Source organism: Physeter macrocephalus, chromosome 7, assembly GCF_002837175.3.
Source record: "Physeter macrocephalus isolate SW-GA chromosome 7, ASM283717v5, whole genome shotgun sequence".
Classification (NCBI taxonomy): domain Eukaryota; kingdom Metazoa; phylum Chordata; class Mammalia; order Artiodactyla; family Physeteridae; genus Physeter; species Physeter macrocephalus.
Window position 1 is genome coordinate 37,320,464 of NC_041220.1, and position 20,844 is coordinate 37,341,307.

The 20,844-nt window shown below is 32.9% G+C and overlaps 1 protein-coding gene across 1 annotated transcript in view; it reads right to left on the reverse strand.

The window, feature by feature from the left end:
* The window catches only part of LOC102981519 (alpha-S2-casein-like), a 22,153-nt gene extending 1,664 nt beyond the window's left edge, over positions 1 to 20,489 (reverse strand). Inside the window, exons 1-13 of the mRNA XM_007119200.2 lie at positions 20,439 to 20,489; positions 18,720 to 18,746; positions 17,887 to 17,910; positions 17,763 to 17,804; positions 17,292 to 17,372; positions 15,798 to 15,833; positions 15,656 to 15,700; positions 13,266 to 13,388; positions 12,736 to 12,762; positions 11,743 to 11,769; positions 10,283 to 10,306; positions 10,150 to 10,194; positions 9,155 to 9,274 (exon numbers count right to left, since the gene is read on the reverse strand). Coding sequence (XP_007119262.2) covers positions 9,155 to 9,274; positions 10,150 to 10,194; positions 10,283 to 10,306; positions 11,743 to 11,769; positions 12,736 to 12,762; positions 13,266 to 13,388; positions 15,656 to 15,700; positions 15,798 to 15,833; positions 17,292 to 17,372; positions 17,763 to 17,804; positions 17,887 to 17,910; positions 18,720 to 18,746; positions 20,439 to 20,489 — 672 coding nt within the window. The remainder of the gene's footprint in view (positions 1 to 9,154; positions 9,275 to 10,149; positions 10,195 to 10,282; positions 10,307 to 11,742; positions 11,770 to 12,735; positions 12,763 to 13,265; positions 13,389 to 15,655; positions 15,701 to 15,797; positions 15,834 to 17,291; positions 17,373 to 17,762; positions 17,805 to 17,886; positions 17,911 to 18,719; positions 18,747 to 20,438) is intronic.
* Between the last annotated feature and the right edge of the window lie 355 nt (positions 20,490 to 20,844).

Sequence of the window (20,844 nt, forward strand, 5' to 3'; positions counted from 1 at the left end):
ACGGGCTCGTGCCCCGGTCTGGGAGGATCCCACATGCCGCGGAGCGGCTGGGCCCGTGAGCCATGGCCGCTGCGCCTGCGCGTCTGGAGCCTGTGCTCTGCAACGGGATAGGCCGCAACAGTGAGAGGCCCGCGTACCAAAAAAAACAGAAGCAAAGAAACCCTTTATTTATATAGTTTTCATTTAAAAGTATTTACCTAATGAATTGGCAGTGAAATTGGGCAGGATATCAACATGAATAAAAAATTACAGTATGTGTAAATATAAATATGCTCATCCTTATAGATGCATTTTTAAATGAGACCATCACAGCAAGAAAAGATAACATGTTATGAAATTATTTAGCTTTTCAGGGAAAAATTTAATAATACTGAATTATTTAATGTTATTAGACAGAAAATGCTATTTTAAAAAGAAAATTAATAATTAAAATATATTTATATTTCTTAAAATATAAACAAATATAGATATATTTTACCTCTTCACTGGATGAGACAAAATTCTAAAACAACAAAGAAAACAAAGTTGGTTTTAAGTTTCAGGCCCCTGAAAAAAATCTTTCTTCAGATCTCTACTGGCATTCAGAGTGACTATAACTGCCAAAACTCTCTGAGTAACCTGGAATTTTCTTTCTTAAGCAATATAGTTGTTTGCTTTGCTTTCCTATGACTGTGTAGACCCAGTCCTGTTATTCTAAATACCTTATTACAAAGTAGATCGGCAATGACCGATTTTAATGTCCTACTGGTTCCAGTGTTTCTACACTCTCTTTAAATTTTCTTGTTCATAACTATTTACAAATACTTATGTACAGGGAACCAAGTGTTTTGATTAATTCTGTGGCTAGTGACTTATTTACACCAGATATTTCCATTAGATCATCATTTAGGTTTATCACAAAATCCCTAGGGACTAAACAAGGCTTTTCAATATAACTTCTCAATGAATGTAGATTTTTCCTCAGTAGCTTTGGGATATTTTGTTTTTCTTGATAGATTTTCAATATTTTTTTTTAAAGTAAAATATGAGTGCCTCCTCTGTGCTGTCCACATGATAGATCTTAGGTATTGAAAGAACAGACAAGGTTTCTTTGCTTGTGTCTGGGTTACTGTTTCCCAGCTCTCAAGCTTCTTCATTAAAATTTAATATTGTGTATCATATTCTTTCCAATTTTAGGTTGGTTTCCTGAATTGCTGAGATAAAATATTTGCTCCTGGATCATATTGTCACCTGAAGGTATGATGCATAATACACAAGTGATAGATGTTCCAGAGTGTTCACAGAGACAAATGTCAATGATTCATACTGTGACCAGAGAGCCCTAGATTCTTATGATTAAAATCTTAACTCTTATAAGAAATTCAAAGTAGTATCTCATATTGTTTTCGTTTAAAAAATTATTTTCAAAACCTTTCTACTTCTTCTCCATATATCTAATGGTATTTGGTTCAAACTGTGCACATCCAGATCATATCTCTTGGCCTTTCCTTGCTAGATTGCCATGTTTATCTACTGCATGCTTGTGGATAGATACCAGTATCATTTTCTTAGCATGCTTCTGTCATCAGAATTGAGGCAAAAATGACAAAGAACTAAAAAAATTCTAATATCAGTCAAGTTATGAATGTTTTGGTGTCCTGCGTCGTGATAATTTATGAGTATTTGCTGCACAGAAGTCATTTAACATTTTGGGACATACTCCTCCTGCTGGTAGTTCCTAGGTCATGCTTTCTTCTGCTCTAATCTTTCATACAGGCAAAGCCTTCCCAGATTAATCACTTAGTTTGCTGAAGTAAACTTAGTACAGTATTGTCATAAAATTTTATAGAGACATGAGGAGGAAACGTGGGTATAGCAAAAATTTTATCACACTCTAAAGGGAGTACACTTACTTAATGCTTCTGCTCATTTAAAAGAAATAAAGACCTTACAGTAAATATGTTTAACACAAATATATTTAGACTCCACAGATATTTTTCTATCAAATAAGGAGAGATTAATAGCATTAATATTTTAACAGCAATAGTTGTCACAAAATTGCCTTGTAAAAAATCAGAGAGTTTTAAAATGTAAAATATACTTTAAGGTAAAAACAAATACATTTATACACAGATGAAAAAAGAGTTTTACCTCATCAATGAAGTAGAAACACTTCTAAAACAAAAGGAAAAATATTAATTCACTATGGTTATTCATTTGAAAACATCTGTACCCAGATTTTTTTACTGAAGAATTTGTACAACTGTATTATTAATATAGTTAATTTCTTCTTGAAATATAAATCACTAGTATAAATTATTTGTTTGTTATTGTTATCATCATTATATGTTTTTAACATAGACCATTGTCTCAGGAAATTTTATATTGCCTGATAGATTTTGGTTTGTAATTTTCTACATGTACATAAATCTTACCATCTGAAAAATCATTCAGTCTTTTTCATATATCTTGTTTTGCTGTTCTCTTTCACCTCTCAGGTTTTGTTTGCATTTGTGTGTGTGTTTGTGTGTATGTATGTGGTTTGTAGCCACCTCTTAACAGTTGCAGAAGGACCATATGTCCAGTTGTTTTCCAGTTAAGCTTCAATATCTTTTATGAATTTCTCACAGATTATACAACAGAGCATGAGATAAGAATGACAAGATAGTGTAGGAAACTCATCATTTACTATTTTAACAATTAGAGTTTAATTCAGGTGATTTTAGGAGATTGGAAAATATCTTGAAATTTGCACAGGGTGATAATTAGTAGTATCAGTCAATAATCAGATAATAATAGTTAATAATATCAAGTAGCATTTGAGCTCCTACTATATCCTAGGTGCTCTGTTAAGTACTTTACATAATTATCATATTTAATCTTCAAAGCCATCCTATGGAGTAGATGTCATAAATTTCTCTTTTTCCAAAAGAGGATATTTAGCTCACTTGTTGGCTAGGATTAAGAATTTTCCATCAGCTATTTCTTACATTAGAGGCTCATCTATTTATAATACACTGGTAGTCATTATGTCCATTTACTTTAACTCCATCAAGTATTCCCTGTGACTCTACATATATACCTCCAGCAGTGGGACTTCACTGCCAGAGGAAGCCTAATCTAGTTTTCTATAATTTGAAGACATAACCAATGAAGATCATCTACATGGAATTTTGGTTCCCTTTAATTTTATCTTTCTCCAGCCCATTGCATTTCTGAATTCACTTCTTCTCCTTGCTGTTTATTCATTTTCAGATTACACAACTTTTTAAATTCAGATTTTTAAAAATTTCTTTTGAAAAGTTTGGCAAAGCAAACCACATGCCCATTAACATATCTCTCTGCTGCATCATTATCAACACTCTAATAATTTATATCATTAACACGAATCCCTGTCTAAATTACTTGATGGGTATATTATTGCTGTAATTTAAAAAGTCCATTTACTCACCCTTGCAGAAGCAACACACACAATGCAGGCCCAAAATAAAAGCTTCATTTTGATTGACCCTATGAACATTAATATTATAAATTGGTTGTTTCTGAAAATATACAATATATTTTGTACTTCTCTTCTAGAGAGTGACAAAAGAATGTATGGCTTTATTAGTCTGACTAGGAAGACCCTTCACCTAAAATCTGGTCCCGCTATTTAACTACTGTCAGCATTACCTAACATAAATGACATCAAAGCCCAAACTATGTTTTTTGGCAGATGTCTTTCAACAACTAATTGGCTTCTGGCTAAACTTCCTTAAGTGGAAGTCACCTCATTTACTTACCTAGGGATACACTTTGCAATTAATTTGTCTTGGAGGGCTTACCAGGAAATAAAATTGCTTAAAAGTAGCCATTCTATGGGTGCTTTGTTGAGATTTTCTTTTTATAGATTCACTGGGAGATTGGTATCACCTACTGGGAAACATTTCAGGTCCTAAAGGTGTTTTCACCATGTGCTATGGCATAAAATTTTAGGAGCTATGATAAATGCTATGCTCCAGTTTAATTTACTGTAATAAAATATTAGGTCCTAAATATATGGAATATATGGAATTCATCCAAATACCAGATAATGTTTTAACACTGGGGACTCAAGTGAAGCTCTGCTTACACGTTACCCCTAATATTGCTTACATTTTAATTTGGGAAGCTAACCATATAGAGAGAGTTTCATAAGTCAATTGGGTATGTCTGTCTAATATTGGGGGACAGAAATTTAGGGCTGAAGTTATCTAGATAATTAGGACTTGATTTTAATCAGCTCACTGTATGTGGCAATTAAAATGTTTAAAGTGGATAAGATCATTTAAGAAAAAATATGTTGAATTTGAAAAGAAGTGGTTGAGGTCAGAGCCCTAGAGAACATCAATGTTTGTGCAGGAGAAAGAAAAGAAGTCCTGCAAAATACCTATAAAAAGGAGCTAGATAAAGACTGTTATAAGAATTACCAGGAAGTAAATATCAACAGGTCCAAGTAGAATGATGCCCCTGGGGGCAACTTATTCTTTTTCTACTAAAATGTCCTCATCTGCAAGGTATAATATTAATAGCTATTAGAAATATGAGTAATATTAATAATTGTAAGGATAATTGAGACAAATATATAAATTACCCTGCACATAGCTGTTCAATTGGTTTTAGATATGATAATCATAATTATTACTTTGCCCCACTGAACATCATTGAAAAGGATAGATTACAGAGGAAATTTTAAAAAGCACCAAAAGAGCTGTTAGCTTTGAACTAGAGGAAGATCACCACATCCCTTGAGACTTGAAGGAGACAGTTAAAGTTACGTTCAGAGTTAGATCAAGTTATTGAAGTGTCATACTAGGGAGGGGATAGTGTTTAGGCTTGATGCACACAATATTTGTCAATAAAGTAGAAAGGCAAATTTTTTTCCAGTGAGATAATTGGAAGTTTAGGGAGTGTTAAAGAAGGCAGCTAACTCTAATGCCAACAAGACAAAGTTTGATAAGTAGTCTTTGGTGACCAACAATGTTAAAAAACAAACTTACTTTAGTGCTCAGCTCCTTGCATGGAGTGGCAATAGAAATTTAGTTCCTGGTTGGATGTTTTCCAGTAGGATTAAGTGCAGAGGTGCAAAGAGTTACATGAGTTATCAAGACGATATTTTAAAAAATCAAGGGTGAATTCTGAGCTGTGCAAGAAAGGAAGTGAGATGAATAAGAAATAGAATGGAATGTAATCAGAGTGTTAAGGGATGGAGTGTTCTACGAAGACAAAGAAAAAAAGGGATGGAGTGTTCTACGAAGACAAAGAAAAATTCTCTTAGCTTCTACCTCTTACCCTTTCAAAATATATGGCATATGTTACTTCCTTCTGAAAAACACTTCAGTGTTCACTTCACTTCTTGAATAAGAAGTGAGGCTAAGAGGGCTTGGATAGAATAGAATACAATGAGAGGGTTAAAGGATTGGAGTATTCTACCGTGTCAGAGAAAAATCTCCAATTTTCAAATCTTTTCACCAAAGGTACATATCATATAATGTCACTCCCCTGTGAAAACTCCTCCAGTGTCTTCCCATCATAAGCAGATGCTTAACACAAATTTCTAAGCTCAAGTAATTTTCATCTTTATCCCTTCCTCCTAAATCCAATTTCCTTTATCTTTCCCTATCTCTTTGTCTTCTTGGACATGTCACCCCCTTAGAGTTTTCCCTTACATTCCATGCATTAATCCACTTATTTGCTTTTCCTGTTTCTCCATTTGTTGATACCATTAATGGGGGGCCTTGGAAGGTTTATGTTCTCAATGCCTGACTCCCTAATTTAGTGTGACAATGTGACCTGGGAGAGGAGGATTGAGGGCTCTGGTGAAGGTTTGGGATTAATGCTGTGGCAGATTATGTGCACAAATAAATCAAAAAATTGGTAAAACAATGGTTGAATAGTACTGTAAACCTAGCTGTGTTTGGAGAATATAATTTGTAGTGTTCAAGGTTATCCATTATGAGAAGTAAAATTGCATTACCCAGAAAGTGTACAGTTATTTTGGTAGTAGCCAAGCTGGTTTAAAGTGATTGTTAAAGGACTGTTTATATTATCATCCATAGCCTAGTGGGCCAGTATGAACAATGGAAATGATGATTACACACCAAAGAATGCACTTGAAATTTTATTTTCAGAGGAAAAGAAATGTAGTTCTGCAACTCAGAAAGAGTAGGGAAAGCATTTTAAATAATCATCAGCTAAGTTTTATGAAACCACCATACAAACCGAGTATATTCAACATGAACTAACAGGGAGAATATAAATAATTCAGGAAATATTCTGCACAGTCTTCCTTTCCCTCAACATTTCTGTCTTACTAGTGGGCCTCTCCAAACATGTTGGTAGTATGAAGTAAAGTAGTAGATAAGAAAATGTAGAAGATAGGTTTTCCAGTCAAGCCTAAAAAGAAAAAGATAATACTATATTATCTATTAGATTTATATTCAAGAAACAATGTATGCTTGTATACAGAACCCACACATACCCATCCATCCTATTCTAGCAGAATGTTGTTATTTATAATGATTATTAGTTAATATTTTTTAGTTCCCAACATGATACCTAGCACATAGTAAGGTTTTAATAACTATTTGTGGAACAATTTAATGAATGAGTGAAAATTGATAGCCAGGTTCTTCAATCCAGCATATAAAAGTAATATTTATATTTATTCATTCAGTGGTAAATATTTACATTTTCAGCCAATTTTGAAGGAAAATTTATTCTTATTTTCTAAACAGTTTATTAGACATAAAATGCTTTCTACATTTAAAACCCTTTTATCTAATTAAAATCCAGGTTTTAGGAAAAAAAATTCATTATGCAAAATGACCTTGGGTTGATACTTTAAGAAATTGCTTAAAATTATTAAAATCTTTAAAATCTATTGTGCATTTTTTGGTTTCTCTATTTCTTTTATAATTTTTCTGCCAATTCAATACCTTTTGACTTTTTTTTTCCTCTTCCATTGCTTTGCTTAGTCTAGTTCTAATTATCTGAAAGACTTAGTTTATGATTTAAGTCTGATGCATCACTTGACCTTTTTGTACTACCAGATACTTCTCATGCCTCTAATTTAGCATCTGGCACCTCGTATTGCCATTCCTGTATCTTCGTCTAGAATAGAGCTTAATGAGGATAAGTCTGGTACCTTATTTCTGTCTCCCTCATGTCTCTCACAGTATAGAACACATGATCAGCTTTTTAAAAGTGTAAAATAAATGTATAAATAACTATAGCAATGGAAATATTGCTATTTATAAAATACAGCTGTAATTTCAGCTCTTATTCATAATAGTTATTATTTTTCTCACATAAAATCATTTTGTGAAGTTGTCTGACCCCTTTTCATTATTTGGAGAGCCAAAATGACATGACAAAGCAAATCATGTTTGCGACAATGTACTTAAAGTCAAAAAATCCCCTAGCTGGACTTTAGGTGTAGTTTGGCATCAATAGTGGTGTGTTGGAGTCCTAGAGCTATAAATCTGTGTTAGAGTCTTGGCTCTTCCACTTTTACAGGGTGATTATGAACAAGTTTTTTAACTACCATAGGCCTCAGTTTTCCTTATCTCAAATTGGCTGATAATACTAACCACCTCCTCGGTTTTTTGTGAATAAGAAATTTGTTAATATAGGCAAAGGGCTTAGAATTGTGACTAGCATTGTAAGGCCTCAATAAATTACTACCACTCTTATTACTCATTTCTCTGAAACCTACTTTGTCTCATTGCAGGACATATAAAAGGAACAAGAAGATAACTTGAGTGAGACAGAATTCCAAGATTGGAGATGACCTATATACTGCAAGGACAATGTAAGAAGAAGAAAAGGTGACTGCACAAAAAAGCAACACTGATGTATATTGGTTTCCTTGGCCCTTCATCATGGCTTTAAAGCAATGGTTAAAATGTCAAAGAGAGCCACTAAGAAAAGTAGGTTTTGTGTATTTAAAACAGTGGTGATTTTTCCAGAGAAAATAATGCAGAGAATTCGTTTTAAACTAGCTTGTGTAGGAAAACTCTCTTCCACCAAACTGAAATTCTGAGTCTGAACTCGAAGGTATAAGTTAACATCCCTGTGACCATTACACTTGTGACAATTTCCACCCAGAGCTGTTGCTTCTGGCTGAGTGTGTTATCAGCTATAGAGAAAATTTCCTATAATTTATTTTCAAAATACTTATAAAATGCATGCAAATACCCAGATCACCTACATTTGTGAATCAAAAAGGTATAAGCAAAATTTAAAATATTTCATAAACCAAGTATGACTTAATTAAAGTTGAAACTCTATTAACATTATGTATTCTTCATACAAAAATCCTATTTATTTTTAAAATTATAAGCCTAAAGATACTTACCATAATCAAGTGGAAGCAGTTAATTCAAGAATCTTAAAGGTATCTCTTTAAAAGAGAAAGGAATAATATATTTTAGCTATGCGCTTATAATAAAAAACAAAAGGAATATTTACCACTCCATGAAAATATTTAGAGCATCGTTTTGGCATCTCATATGAAACTACAGATGATAAATTCTTATTTTCTCTAATCATGGGGCAGATATCTTTAAATGCTACATGTATATGTAATAAATTAAATCATATTTTAAAAATCCTGATAAATGAAGTGACTTGACCAAAGTCAAAAGCTTATTTATGTCAAGGCTTCTGATTCCAATCCCATATTTTTATGTTAAACTGTCAGTTCTCTGGGTGCAATTTCCTGCTCTCCCACTTATTCCTAATGTTAAAAAAGTTTCCTAAGTCATATTTTTTAAAAAATGAAATAAAGGAGAAATGTTGATTAGAGCTTTGTCAGGCTACTTTTTGGAATTTCAGATACTTTTGTGAAATGGAAGTCATATTCTCTATGCTGACCCACCTTGAGAATTGTTATAGGAATAAACTAAAATATTATAAGCAAACACTTAAGAAATTTAAATCCAGTGTAAACACAATTTATCATTATAATTATTTCTGCTTATTGTAACTATATTTGTACTCTATTATTAATTTAATTTAATTTCCAACCTAGAATTTTTACTTAATTTTGTTTCAGCTTCTACTTGAGAGCTTGTTGGAATTTAATTTCCCTATCTTATTTTTACTATAAAAGATAACACAGTTTTTAAAATTAAAAATAAAAGGGAGAACTCACCAGATAGGGGATAACATTTGTCTTAATGTGATTCCACGGCTTCACAGTTTTCTGATACTGAGAAATAGTCTTGAGATACTGGGGCCAGGTTAATTTCTGATAATATTGGTTGATTTTGTTCTAGAAAAAATTATAATTTTTCCATTATCCAATGTGTCAGAGCACACTTGGACATAACCAAATCAACTAAAGCTTTATTTATTTGGATAAATTCTAAATGATACCAGACTTAAGCAAAGGAGAGGTTATTCATATAAAATTAACTCTATGTTTACATTCATAAAATAAACTGTAGGATTAAGAATATTCTTTGGTTATTTCAGACCCCAATGCCAAAATACTTAAGCAGAAAAAAAAAGAGAAAAGAAAAAAAAGGTGTGTGTAAGAAGGCAAGGGGATAATTTCTTAGTTTACTAAATAAGTGTCTCAGATTGTGGCTTATTTTCCATGTCTGGTGGAAACACCCTTGTCCTTAGAGCCATATAGAATGTGTGACTTACCTTAGAAGAATCTGTGACACTGAGTCAATTGTTAATCTCTGAGTGTCACTTACCTTGTAGAAGTAAATGAATTAATATAGAGAGAGCACTTGGTATAGTGCCTGTCACCTATTAATAAATATCCCTCTCCTCTGTGTTGTATTTTGAACCATCTATATGGGTCCAACTATAGATTATTATAGAGTTTAAAATTGTAATTAAACACAGTGGCATCTGCCTTCAGGATAATTTCCTGTTTTTACAAAATGAAAAATCAATGGGTTTTTAGAATAACTGGGGAATAATGGTTGGGTGGATACATGGCAATGATCCAATTAGTACAATGGGAGAATGTTTTTGTAATAGTTTTGACAAAGTATAGGGAAGACTTTTATAGAAATTAGACTTTATTAAAAATAGCAGTTTTTTTGTTTTTTTGTTTTTTGAGAGGATCGCGGTTCAGCAGTGTCCAAGCTGAGACTGGTTGCGCTACAAAGGCTTGCATGGAAAATTTACCAGAAATTTTAGGCGATTCTTTTCTTCTTCAGTCAATGTAGTTTTCTGTTAATAATAAAAATAAACTGCGATAAATACAAAAGAAAATATGGGATAATATGTAATTAATTTTGTTGGAACGGAAGTTACTTACCTTAGTGAGTACTTCCGTTGATTCCTTAGGGAAGGAAAATGAGGATCATCTTTACTTAGATAGCCCACGAGTAATTTTGTCTACATCATTATAGTAGAGAACTAGAGCTAATTATTTTAATAATTCAAGGCCAAACCACTGTTACCAAAAAACAAGTACTACTTTATAGGAATTTGTTATGGATCTAACGAGTTTAAATATTCATTATCAGAGCATTGTCTGTGTTCATATGATATTTGACTGAAAATATGTTTTGAATTTTCCATTTACCTATATCGTTCATATAATGTCAAATTCTCATGGAGTATATGCAGATGCAAAGGTGGGCAGAGAGAGAGAGAAAGGAGAAAAACTAAAACTAATCAGGCTGTTGAGGTATGTGGCAGAGCCTGCATGCCCTTTCTGGGAAGACCATTGTTTTCTTTTTTTTAGTGCCCGGGTACCCCCAATTTGAGAGAAAGGGTAAAGCATGCTTCCTCCTTCCTTGAGGATGAAGATGTTGGGCTGTGCCTCAGGCCACAAGACTGTGGGCCACAATCCATGCTTCATCCTCTCCCAGGAAGTTTTCCCATTGTGCTTACGCACTTGGCTCATTGTAACACAGCAAGTGTTCTTGTACCTGTGATTTACACAACTCATAACCCAATCCAGTATTCAACAGTTTAAACAGCGAGAGAGACTCAGGGTAGAACTATGGTGAAGGCAATTGACAGGATGTTGATTTGGCTTTGGCTTATTTTAAAAATTCCTATTACCAATGAACCAGAGGCCAGCTGAACATTATCAAAAGCATGGGGTAAAACAGCTACTCTTGGCTATGTATCTACTTCATTTCAGACCTCTAAAATGACTCTGTATATTTCTTACACGTGTTTTTCTTTATGTCTACTGGCTATTTTGATGTGGCTCTGTTAAAAAATTATCAATACCTAATTTACTTAAAGTAACTAACAGCAGAAAAGTACAGTATTTCTCAATAAGCTAGTTGTTTTATATTAAAAGTACCATTCTCCTCACTATATGAGCTACTAGAAGATTCCTTGAGAAATTAAAAAAGTAGTCAAAATCTGGGGACCAGAATAATTGAATCCTTAACAGTATATTTTTGATATTTGTGGAATTAAAGATCTTTCTCATATTACAAAAAGGAATATTAGTATGACAGGTAAAAAAGAAAAAGTAAAATTTCCAGTTCAAAAAATAGTAAAATTTGATTAAAAAAAAGAAAAAGGCAGTGGAACCATATAAAACTTATGTGGAGAGTCTGGCTTATATTGAAGGATTAATTGAAAGAATTCAGGGCAATTGAGAGAAACAAAAGGTGGAGAGAAATTATATTTTTAAGTAACTTACAAATATAACTCTATTTTATTAAAAGCAGAACATTTCAGATAGACCTAACCATATTAATTTTTGAAAATATGAATTAAATAGAGCTTCATATAAAAATAATACCTTACCATATCAACAGTCTTCTTTGAATTTTCCTTAAAAAAATTAAAAAAAGAGTTAGACATTTTATTCTCACTGTATTGATTATACATAATTTCATCTTGAATATATGCAGAAAACCCCTCTTTTATAAAGAAGAATAATTAATTTTATTTTTATTATGTTTTAAATCGCTGTTGTATTCCAAAGATCTAAGATCATGTAAGGGCATAATACTTGCTAAATACATATTTCTTAAGTGAGTGATGAATGACATATCTCATCAATGAACCAATAAATATATAAATACATTTTATCTGACTGGATGCATAGCCACATTGTTTCCTGCTTATATTTATGCAAAATAAGTAATATTTACTTTATAACCATAACGAATTAAAAAGTAATTTCTTAACTATATTTAATATAAGTGGTTTTGACTTACTTCCTGAGAGGAGCTGGCAGATTCCTTAAAAAAAATTGAATTGATGCATTTACTCTTACTTGTAAAATTGTTATTTCTCTTTTCTGAACTTTTAAATTCATTATTAAGTAGGAATAAAACTAGGCAATTTCTTGTATGATGTGAAAATGTATTTAATCATGTGTGGTATGCCGGAAGACGTTTGGATAACAGCACTTTGTATGGATCTGGATGAATTAGAGTTCTTATTTCAGAATGATACATTGGATTCCTCCCACTCTGTTTATAAAATGTAAGATCTACACCATGTCTTCTGATGTGATAGCAATATTAATGGTGACCTTTAAAAAAGAGTAGTGTTAACATTTTTGGCAAGGTCTACTAGCACAGATCTAATCTTTGTATCCTTGGATGTGTACATTTTTGTTCTGCCTTCCCCAGATTTTTCTTAGAGATCTGAAGATCCAATTTTCCTATATTATGTAAATATAGATTTATTGCTTAAAAACTACATCAAAGACTGTCTAGTACAGTGTATAATAAGTGTATAATATCTTGCTAGTTACCAGGGTATTGACTTTGTAGGAAAATGCCTTACCTCACCGGTAGAGAGCTGCTGTCTGCTCTGTAACCAAAAAAGGGTCAAGAAAACTTTTGTTATTTATTCCTCATATGAGAAAAAGTTCCTTAAGACAGACTGTTTTGTGAAACAAAATGGTAGAGAGTACTTGGAACTTGGGCAAGTTACTTCACTTTCTTGTATTTTCTTAACAATACAATATTTTTGTTACATGAAATTAATGATTATTATCCCCTCATACATTAGAGACTTGTTTGAGGAGCCAAGCAAAATGATGTAGGAACATACACTTAGAACAATTCAAACTAAATTACTTATTTGTCACTATGGTTACTACTGTTATTTGTTACTACATTTGAGCTATTTTTTTGTTTGCTATTTAATTTCTGGACTACAAGATTTTATTCGCATTTGTTCTGCTTTCTCAGTTAAAACTTGTTGGGACATTTTGTCTCTAGCTACTTTACATATATTTATCCTGAACTCATCCCTCACCAAAAACAAAAAGAAAAACAAACAAACAAACAACAAATAAAACCAGCACTCACCACAGTGAGAATAAAGGGCTCAGCACTTCTCTTAACTTGACCCCATGGGTTCATAACAGTTGGAGCTTGATATAGAGCCTGGATATATTGGGGGAACTTCTGATAAAACTGACTGATTTTGCTCTAGAGAGAAAGAAAATTATCAATATTTACTCCAATGCTGAATTTCATCCTTGTGTCAAAAGCAAATTTTGGAAGAAACAAGTTACTTAGAACTTTATTGAATTAGATAATTTATAAATGGTGGCAAATTAACCTAACAAGAATAGTTTAGTAACATAACATTTACTGTGACTGTTCCTACATTTATAATAAATTGCAAAATTAAAGAAATTGTCTGATTATTAAGGCCTCCAGAACAATATCTATGTGGAAAAAACAAAAGTATGTATAAGAAAGGAAAGGAACACTTCTTGAATTAGAAGGTAAGTGTCTGTCATTTTCTTTTCCATGTATGTAAGAAGTCTGGTCTTTGGAGTCAGATAGAGCTGAACTTTAATTCCCTTGATCCTGGGTATTGGAATCCATGACTCTGCTCATATTGCTTAATTTATCTGAGCATTATTTATCATATAGGATTATATCTGTTAAAATATATAGCAGTTTCATAGTGCCTGCTATGTCTATCTATCTATCTAACTACTATCTATCTATCTATCTATCTATCTATCTATCTATCTATCTATCTATCTATCTGGCTCAATAAATATTCTAGTAAATTCCAGAGCCTTTGATCTGACTCTGATGATTTTTTTAGAGATTAAATATAAAGCCATAGTGGCATCTTCACTCAGGAGAATTTTAATTTCATAGAGATTTGAAAATAAATGGACATGTAGAATGTTGACTGGTCTTTAGAATTGCCTGGGAATAATTATTGGATGAATTCAGAATTACCTTAAAAGAGTGGTACAAAAGGAAAATGCTACTAGAAGCATTTTGACAAAGTTAAGAATGGCCTTCCTAGCAGTCAGAATTTCCTAAAAAGAGAGGTCTTATCTGGGGAGTCACAATTTTTAAGTATTCAAAGAAAGACTGTTTCTGTTCTAAATGTTTTAGCAGGTATGTCTGCTCTGTATAGGGATATGATAACAATAATTTTTACCTTCTTTTTAGAAGCACCTAACTACTGTGCTCCAAGCATTTTTTTTGCATAATTGAAATACATATCATCTAATGTAATTCCTCAGGGTCAATATAACTATCTTCATTTTTAGTTGAGGAAACTGTAGCTTGGAGAGGTTAAGTAATGATTTGTGAAGTTGTGGTTGGAATACAAGTTGCTAACTCCAAAGCAGGTGCTCTTTCCTTGTGCACACAGCAAGCTTCTCTAGTCCACAGAGGATGGGTTACATGACCTCCTATATATGGCTTGGAAACCTTTACACTTGAGTGAGACAGAATTCCAAGATTGGAGATGACCTATATACTGCAAGGACAACGTAAGAAGAAGAAAAGGTGACTGCACAAAAAAGCAACACTGATGTATATTTGTTTCCTTGGCCCTTCATCATGACTTTAAAGCAATGGTTAAAATGTCAAAGGGAGCCACTAAGAAAAGTAGGTTTTGTGTATTTAAAACAGTGGTGATTTTTCCAGAGAAAATAATGCAGAGAATTCGTTTTAAACTAGCTTGTGTAGGAAAACTCTCTTCCACCAAACTGAAATTCTGAGTCTGAACTCGAAGGTATAAGTTAACATCCCTGTGACCATTACACTTGTGACAATTTCCACCCAGAGCTGTTGCTTCTGGCTGAGTGTGTTATCAGCTATAGAGAAAATTTCCTATAATTTATTTTCAAAATACTTATAAAATGCATGCAAATACCCAGATCACCTACATTTGTGAATCAAAAAGGTATAAGCAAAATTTAACATATTTCATAAACCAAGTATGACTTAATTAAAGTTGAAACTCTATTAACATTATGTATTCTTCATACAAAAATGCTATTTATTTTTAAAATTATAAGCCTAAAGATACTTACCATAATCAAGTGGAAGCAGTTAATTCAAGAATCTTAAAGGTACCTTTACACTTGCAATATCTTTCTATGACACTGTTGTCAAAGAGAAGTTGAGTGAACAAAAATGTGATACCTCAACTACACTGGTATCTCACTCACATCATTTAAACTTGAAACACATTTTCTAAAGTTTGTAATTCCTTCAAAATCAGTTGGATAATTGCTCAACACTCATTTTTCTTAAACTATAAATCCACAAGTTTGATAAGATAATAGATGGAAATTAAAGTAACAATAAATATATTACTATAAATTGGGGGTAAATAACTCATTGGGATGGAATGAGTTGTGTGAACATTTGGGAGAAGAAACAGCAATACTATCATGGTTTACTTGAAATTATAATTTGTACGAGAAATTTACCAGTTGTTTCAGGTATTGCTTATCTTCCACAGTAAGCTTAACTTTCTGTTAAGAAAACAAAAGCACTTGCTATAAAAATACACAAAAAGAAAACAGGGCTGGGTGAGGTGAATTTCATTTTATTTGAATGAAAATTACTTACCTCCCTGGGAACTTCAGCAGTTTCCTTAGGGGAAGAAAAGAAGAATTAACTTAACTTGCATGATTTAGCCTTAGAGTTGTACTAGAGTAGAAGGGGCAATTAATTAAATATATTTATGGCCCAAACTACTACTACTGAGAAATTATGTTATTTATTACAGATTAAATAAATTACTGAGAGCCCTCACTCTATGTCAAATTATAACATGTGACTGAAAATATGTTTCATTTTAAAGTTTTCATCAATTCTATGTTATTCATACAATATCAGATGCCTAGGGAGTGTAGACAGGTGAGAAAAATATTACAAAGTAGGACTAGTGAGGTGTGTGGAAAACTAAATCCTGCAAACCCTTTCTATAGGACACAATTGTTATTTATGAGAGGCCGCCATTGGCTCTCCATTTGAGACAGACACGAAGCTTAGAGAAACAGTAAAGCAGGCTTCGTAGACACTAAGTAGGAAGTCTTCAGGCTATGCCTCAGGACACAAGGCTCCGGGCCATGGCTATGCTTCTTCCTTTCCAGACACTTTTTCCCATTGTGCTCATTGCTTGGATATTTCTACTACAACATGTCTTTATTATACTAGTGACCATTCCCTCTTTCACCCCCCTTAAACAAAAGGTTCTCAAATTTTAAAGTGCATAAGCATGCCCAGGTGATGCTGATGCTGCTAGTTGAAGGGTAACACTTTTAGAAACACTGCCCTAAGCAATATTGAAAGGTTTTTCAGGTTAAAACTACATTGAAGGTGAATGGTAGGTTCTTGATTTGACACTGGCTTGATTTAAAATGTACTTTCCTCTGGAGTCAGATACCTGATAGCTCTGTCAAAGGGCACCAATGTACATTGTAAGAGTTTTGCATGAATTATAATAGAATTTTCTATTTGGTGATAAACATACAACCAGTGGTGTTTGTCGTTGTTTATTGTATTTATTGTTGTATCCCCAGAGACTGTCATATTTATTATTGTATTCCTAGAGGCTAAGGTAGTGTTGGGGACATAGTTCTTTTTGAATAAATGCTTTGTCAAGGGAATGAATGAATGCACAAGATAATTTTAGGCAAGGCATAGATAAGCTTTTCTTTCTCATTTTAATAGTCCTTACTTATTATGTATTAGGAAAAATAAATCACTAGCCCAACTAACATGCTTTTAGAAGTAAATATATATTGTTTCTGTGATAAACAAATTGATTGAGCCAATTTTAAGAAAATATTGCAATAGAAAAATAATTTTAAAAAGAAGAAAATAAGTTTGAGACTTCAAGAATGAAAACCATTAAAGACAAGTTCTTCATTCCTCATAGAATCTGGGAATCAAATGTATTACTTGATTCATGCAAAGATGTATTTTCTTCATTTGAATTAGTCATAGAATTAAGAGAAGACAGTATACTTTTGGTCTCATTCTTTAAAGATAATCTTGGTTTTCAAATTTGATTGACTTGAAATATATTTTCCAAATCCAGGTTAATTTCAATGTGGTTCTAATACTATATTTTACTTCACATTGTACTACTGATGTGAAATCAATACATACCTCACAGGATGTGGAACAAATGTTCTCCTAAAAGAAAACAAAATCAAAAGGATATAGCATTTACTGAAATCCAGGGTAATATTCTTGAGCTTAAAGTGATAGTAAAGAAACTATAATTTTTTGAACAAAAGGGTACAGAATTAAGGAAGAAAAGTAAAGGTGATGAACCTTGAACAATAAATTCTTTCTAAGATATTCTGCTTTAACGTTGTGGCTCAAAAATGGCTCACAAGTCTTTTCCTGGAATTCCTTTCATGTTAGTCCATAGCATTTTGGCAAAACAATGAAAACATCACCATTTTCACAATCAGAATTAAAATTAATACTCTTTTTGGCTGAATGAGAAAATGACTTATGTTTGATAGAAAAAGCAGTCTCATCAATCGAAGATTAACAGACTAAAGTATCAGGATTTACCTTGCTGGGATGAAGGACCACATTCTTTCTCTGCTTATATTTCTATGAAGTAAATAAATTTATTTTATAACTTTGATTAAAAAAAGAAAGTTAAAATATATTTAATTAAGAATTTAGGACTTACTTCCTGGAACATGTTGATAGATTCCTTATAAAGAGAAAGACAATATTACTTATTTACCTAAATTGAATTCATTCTAGCTTAATAAAATATCAGTCTACAACCATTATCCATTGGGTAGATAATGCATTAGTTTTTACCCAAATTACACAACAAAGTTAGCCAAAGTTTCACTCCCTCTACATAATTATTATATTTCAGATAACTAACTAATTTCGCATTGTGCTTTGGTTTATGAATAACTGAATCAAAAGCTCTCTCAAATATCATCCACAGAGAAGAAAGAAAATATTTCCTATTTCCTCTGTACAATTTCCAGTGTTCTTTTTTTTATTGTTATAATGTTTTTTCTTTTGTCTTTTTAAAAGAGATTAAACACATCACAGGAAAACAAGAAAATGCTTAGGTGACCTTGGAGTTGTCTGTGGGCATCTGTTATGGCCAGGAAGTCATTTGGAAAGTAGCATTTAACATAGTTCCAGAAAAGCTTGAGTCCTCATTGCTAGATCTAGAAAAGCTTGAGTCCTCATTGCAGAAACATAGAATGGATTCCTGTCATTGTACTCACAAAGTGTTCATCACGACTTGTGAACAAACATCATTAATATTGACAGGTCTTTAGAAAAAAATGCACAAATCTAATCTTGGTGATTTGAATGTGTAGATTTTTTGGTCTTTACTCCTCCATATCTACTTTTTTTTATGGCCTCACTTCTAATTGTCTGTGACTGTAGTTCTAGACTCACTGGTGGAAAACTATTTTAAGGACAAGAGTTTAGGGCATATTATGTTTTTACTAAGTGAAAGGATTTTATGTTGACACCAAAGTGTCTTACCTCACTGGAGGAGACATGTTCCATCTCCTATAAAAGAAACAAAAACAAATACAAGTTTCAGTTTTATGGTAGATTTAAAATGCCAAGCTATCTCAGTATTTTTGTTTTGTTTTGTTTTGTTTTTATTGTTCTTGTTTTGATGGCAAGAGACTTTTAGAAATTTGTTTCTGGAAATGCGTAGTGTTTAGTTGAATTTTTTCATTATCATTGTAGTATTATATGCTATAATATTAATAAGCAAATCATTCTGTACTTCAAATGAATCCTTTTTATAGCTTAATGTATTTACTGCTTTTAGGAAGTCTTGGGTTCTTAGTTTTTAAGTATTTGATATTAATCCTGTCACAGTTTAAAATATAATATGATGTATGTGCAGATGTGCTACAGAATCTTAAAATATAATACCATCACATTTTGTTTCATTTCATTTATGTTAATTGCTAGATTTAATTAATCTTAAGGGAAAGACAATTACTGATTTAGAGAGAAAGGGAGAAGAGTAGTTAAGACTAGGAGATTATAAACAGAAGAAAGAAACAATGAAGCTTGGTGTAAGATTGATCACTGAAGCATTATTACTATATTTTTCTGTATGCCTAACTAGAATTCTTACCCTGGCTATGCTCTTGGATTGGCTGTAAACTTAATAACAAAAACTTTTCAAGTTTGATATGTGAGATATGGAAATGCAAAGGAGGCAAAGAACTCTGGTTATTCTGATGATACAGTGCATTTGTAGGGAGTGAGACACTGGGTATGGGAGAGGGATTGGCAGCACAGGCTGCAGGGTAAGGGAAAAACTGAGTTACTCCTGAGGAAGTTAATAGATTATGTGCCTGTGTCTTCGAAGCACTTCACATGAAGAATCTAGTCCTTCTTTATCATCGTGTGATATGCATATTATTATTACATTCTCACTAGAAGAATACGATGCTTTGAGAAGTTAAGGGATGACTTTGCATTAGGTTATTTGGCAAGTAATTTTCAAAGTTAGCCCTCTTCAACACATGCTTGTTTCCTGTCTAAGCATCAAATTTGCTGAGGTACTGTAGTCAAGAATGACGGAATTCTGACACGTGCTTGAGAGATGGTTTGGGAATCTACACTTTACCTGTCTCTGTCCTGAACTTTGAAAGATGTCCGTGTTATGGTTTAATATGTTTCTAACTTTTAGGAAGTGGTTCTTGGAGTGAAAATAGTTCCCCAGTAAATTCAAACAGATATGGAAGAAAGTGTATGCCTTTTAACCTAGGACTAAAATCTTTCCAACCCTACAAGGAGAACACTTTATAAAAAGTATTTAAAAAAACAAACAAACAAACAAACAAAAAAAACTGTTGGGGCTTCCCTGGTGGCGCAGTGGTTGCGCGTCCGCCTGCCGATGCAGGGGAACCGGGTTCGCGCCCCGGTCTGGGAGGATCCGCCGCGGAGCGGCTGGGCCCGTGAGCCGTGGCCGCTGAGCCTGCGCGTCCGGAGCCTGTGCTCCGCAACGGGAGAGGCCACAGCAGAGGAAGGCCCGCATACCACAAAAAAAAAAAAAAAAAAAGTATTTTTGTCCACCTTGATGTCTTGTGTAAGGTGAGGCCAACGCCATCTTTGATTATAGGTTTTAAAGGTCACACTTCCTTGCTGCCCACCCCTGCCGTTGTCTGCATAAAAGATTCACTATTCTTATATTCAGGTAATAATAGATACACATAAATATCTTATTATACTTACATGCTTTGCAAGAGCAACAGCCAAAAGGCAGGTAAAAATGAAGAACTTCATGTTTACTTGGTCCTGTGATATAGATATGGAGCTAATCAATAATAGTTTTACTCTCCTTAAAATCACATATTTCCTCATTAATTATGTGTTATTTATCTTTGTACCAGATAATTAGGAAAGGGAAATGAAGACTGATAAAAGCAGATTCACTGAGAAACACATGGATATGAATATGATGAGTTTTTTATAAGGAGAAATTAACACAACGTAATGAAAAATCTTAGTTTCTAAATTGTGGAAGTTCTTTTTGAGCTTAGCAAGTTAGTAGAATAATTGACCCTATGTATAAATGGTTAATTAATTTATTAATTTACTCACTTATTCAATGAATACTTGCTACGCTGTGTCAGGTACC